We start from the raw sequence: 2,500 nt of genomic DNA on the forward strand, positions 1-2,500 counted from the left end.
GTGTGGGTCCTTAGCGGAGTGGGCGTGGTCTGGGGGTGTGTCCGAGTGCTGTACCTGTGGGAGCCGGTCACGCCCCTTCACTCGCCCACCTCAGTCAGATTCTGGAGACATCGGAAACAAGCAGAGCTGCAGCTCTACCGGGTAAAACACACACACTATATAACACACGCATAAACACTATAACCCACACACACACTGTAACTCAGACATGCCCTGTAACACACTCTCTGTCACACACACTGTACTGATCGTGTGTGTGTGTGTGTGTGTGTGTGTGTGTGTCTCAGGGTGATTACGCGGAGGCTGCGGTCAGTCTACACACCTGTCTGTCCGTCTTGAGCAGAGTGCTGCCCTCCTCCACCCTCGACATCATCTGCTCGCTCTCCTGGAACCTGATTCGCTACTGCCTGCGGAAACCCACCCCTCTGGGCTGGCTGGTGCGTCTGGTTGGAGGAAGACACGAGGGGGAGGAGTCACAGACCAGCTCGAGAGACGCAGCACTGGTGTACCACCAGCTCAACCAGCTGCAGCTCACAGGGTGTGTGTGTGTGTGTGTGTGTTATAGTAAGTGTCACAATATAAGAGTGTGTGTGTGCTGTAGTGAGAGTTTTAAAATGTGTGTGTGTTTCAGGTAAGCTGGATGAGCGGCCGCTCTGGGGTGTGTGTGTGTCTCTGAGTGCTGTTAATCTGAGCGAGAGCGCGGAGGGGAAGATGCCGGTTCCTCAGAGGATCCAGATCTTTGTGACGGCAGCCATCAGTCTGAGATCTGCACTGGGGAAACACCTCACCTGTCTGCCTGTGAGCTTCACACACACACACACACACACACACACTCACATCAGCCTGTGAGCATCACACACACACACACTCTCTCTCTTATCTCTGTGGTGTGTGTTGTCAGGGTTACCTGCTGAGCTGTGCCGAGGCTCTGGCCTGTCAGTCAGACTCTAAGCTCCTCCCAGACTGCCTGCGCTGGATCTTCACGCCATTGGGCCGCCAGTTCTTCCTGAGCTGTGATTGGTCCGTGAGGCCAGAGAGCAGCGAGCAGATCTTCACGTCTCAGAGAGATGAAGGTGAGACCGATCGATGGAGAGCTGGCCGCCTGAGCGTCCGGCTGCAGGACTAACACGTGGTGTGTGTGTGTGTGTGTCTCTGTGTGTGTGTGTGTGTGTGTGTGTCTCCAGCGGACCCCATCGCACAGCTGCACCGCTGTTTCTGTGAGAAGCTCCTGGAGAGAGCCGTACACACACTGATCGAGCCGCAGAGCAGCAAGCACGCCGAGGATGCTGGGTAAAAACACTAAACACAGCGTCAGTGCTCCAGTCTTCAGTGTCACGTGATCTTCAGAAATACTCTTTTACTGAGTACAAAACAAAGTTTTTATTATTATTTTGCAAACAGAATTTTTTTTTTTCATGAATCGAAAGTTCAGAAGAACGGCATTTGCCTGAAATATAAACATTATAAATGTCTTTATAATCACTTCTGAATTTAAAGCATTAAAAAAATGATTATTTCCCTAAAAAATGTGCTAACCTAATCATTTTGAGTCTTTTAAATCAATGCTGATCTTTCTATTCATCAATGAACCATGAAAAAGTCACTCAAGATTTCTGAAGGATCAGTAAGACTGGAGTAATGAGGCTGAAAGAAGCTGCACTTCACAGAAATAAAACATTTAAACATACTGAAATAGAAAGCAGTTATTTGAAAAAAGAATAATTAATTATCATTTATGTCCGTTATCTTTGTGTGTGTCTTCATTCGGTTGCCATCACTCACTCACAGGGAGTTCACGGGTGTTTTGGAGTTCCTGCAGCTGTTGAACAGCTGTACTGAAGACCCCGCCCCCTTCCCCGCGCTGGCCAATCAGAGCTCAGCCCCAGGTGTGTGTTAGAGCCTCAGCGCTGTGTGTTTAAGCGTCCTCACACACTGACGACTCTCTCTCTCTCTCTCGTGTCTGCAGCGAGGGACCCCGTGTGCCGCTGGTGGGCGTCGGTGCTGAAGGCTGCGGTTCATTGGCTGCAGGGCGATGATGCGTCAGTGAGGTCACTGCTGGCCGAGGCGGAGCGGATGCCCAGAGCGCTGCACACACTGGAGTGAGTGTTCCCCGCCTGAGTGTGTGTGCTCAGTCACCGAACTCCGTCTCACTGTGTGTGTGTGTGTGTGTGTGTGTCAGTCACCCGCTGCCGAAGGCCGTGCTGGCGCTCTGTAAGGCTGTGCAGATGAGTGTTTGTCCTCAGAAGGGAGAGGGAGTGGTCAGCTGCCTCGGTCACTGCCAGCGCTCCAGCGCTCACCTCTACTACAGTGTGTGTCAGTCACACAACAACACCTGGCTGCACAAGGTACACACACGGTCACACACACACACACAGGTCTGAATGGAAGTCACTGGAACGAGAAGTCTAGTGTGACCACAGCCTTCTCTGACTCTCTCAGGGGGTGGAGCTTCTGGTGTGTGACCTCCTTCTGACTCTGAGGACCAGCCTATGGCAGCGTG

General features: G+C 51.9%; 1 protein-coding gene across 2 annotated transcripts in view; it reads left to right on the top strand.

Annotated features, from left to right (window-relative positions):
* Positions 1-2,500, top strand: part of srebf2 (sterol regulatory element binding transcription factor 2) — an 11,007-nt gene that overhangs the window by 6,485 nt on the left and 2,022 nt on the right. For both annotated transcript variants that reach the window (XM_043231970.1, XM_043231979.1), the window contains exons 10-18: positions 1-141; positions 288-538; positions 633-798; positions 902-1,073; positions 1,185-1,290; positions 1,789-1,886; positions 1,967-2,099; positions 2,180-2,345; positions 2,440-2,500. The exon at positions 1-141 is cut by the window's left edge and continues 35 nt beyond it; the exon at positions 2,440-2,500 is cut by the window's right edge and continues 116 nt beyond it. In XM_043231970.1, coding sequence (XP_043087905.1) covers positions 1-141; positions 288-538; positions 633-798; positions 902-1,073; positions 1,185-1,290; positions 1,789-1,886; positions 1,967-2,099; positions 2,180-2,345; positions 2,440-2,500 — 1,294 coding nt within the window. The remainder of the gene's footprint in view (positions 142-287; positions 539-632; positions 799-901; positions 1,074-1,184; positions 1,291-1,788; positions 1,887-1,966; positions 2,100-2,179; positions 2,346-2,439) is intronic.

Source organism: Puntigrus tetrazona, chromosome 3, assembly GCF_018831695.1.
Source record: "Puntigrus tetrazona isolate hp1 chromosome 3, ASM1883169v1, whole genome shotgun sequence".
NCBI classification, from domain to species: domain Eukaryota; kingdom Metazoa; phylum Chordata; class Actinopteri; order Cypriniformes; family Cyprinidae; genus Puntigrus; species Puntigrus tetrazona.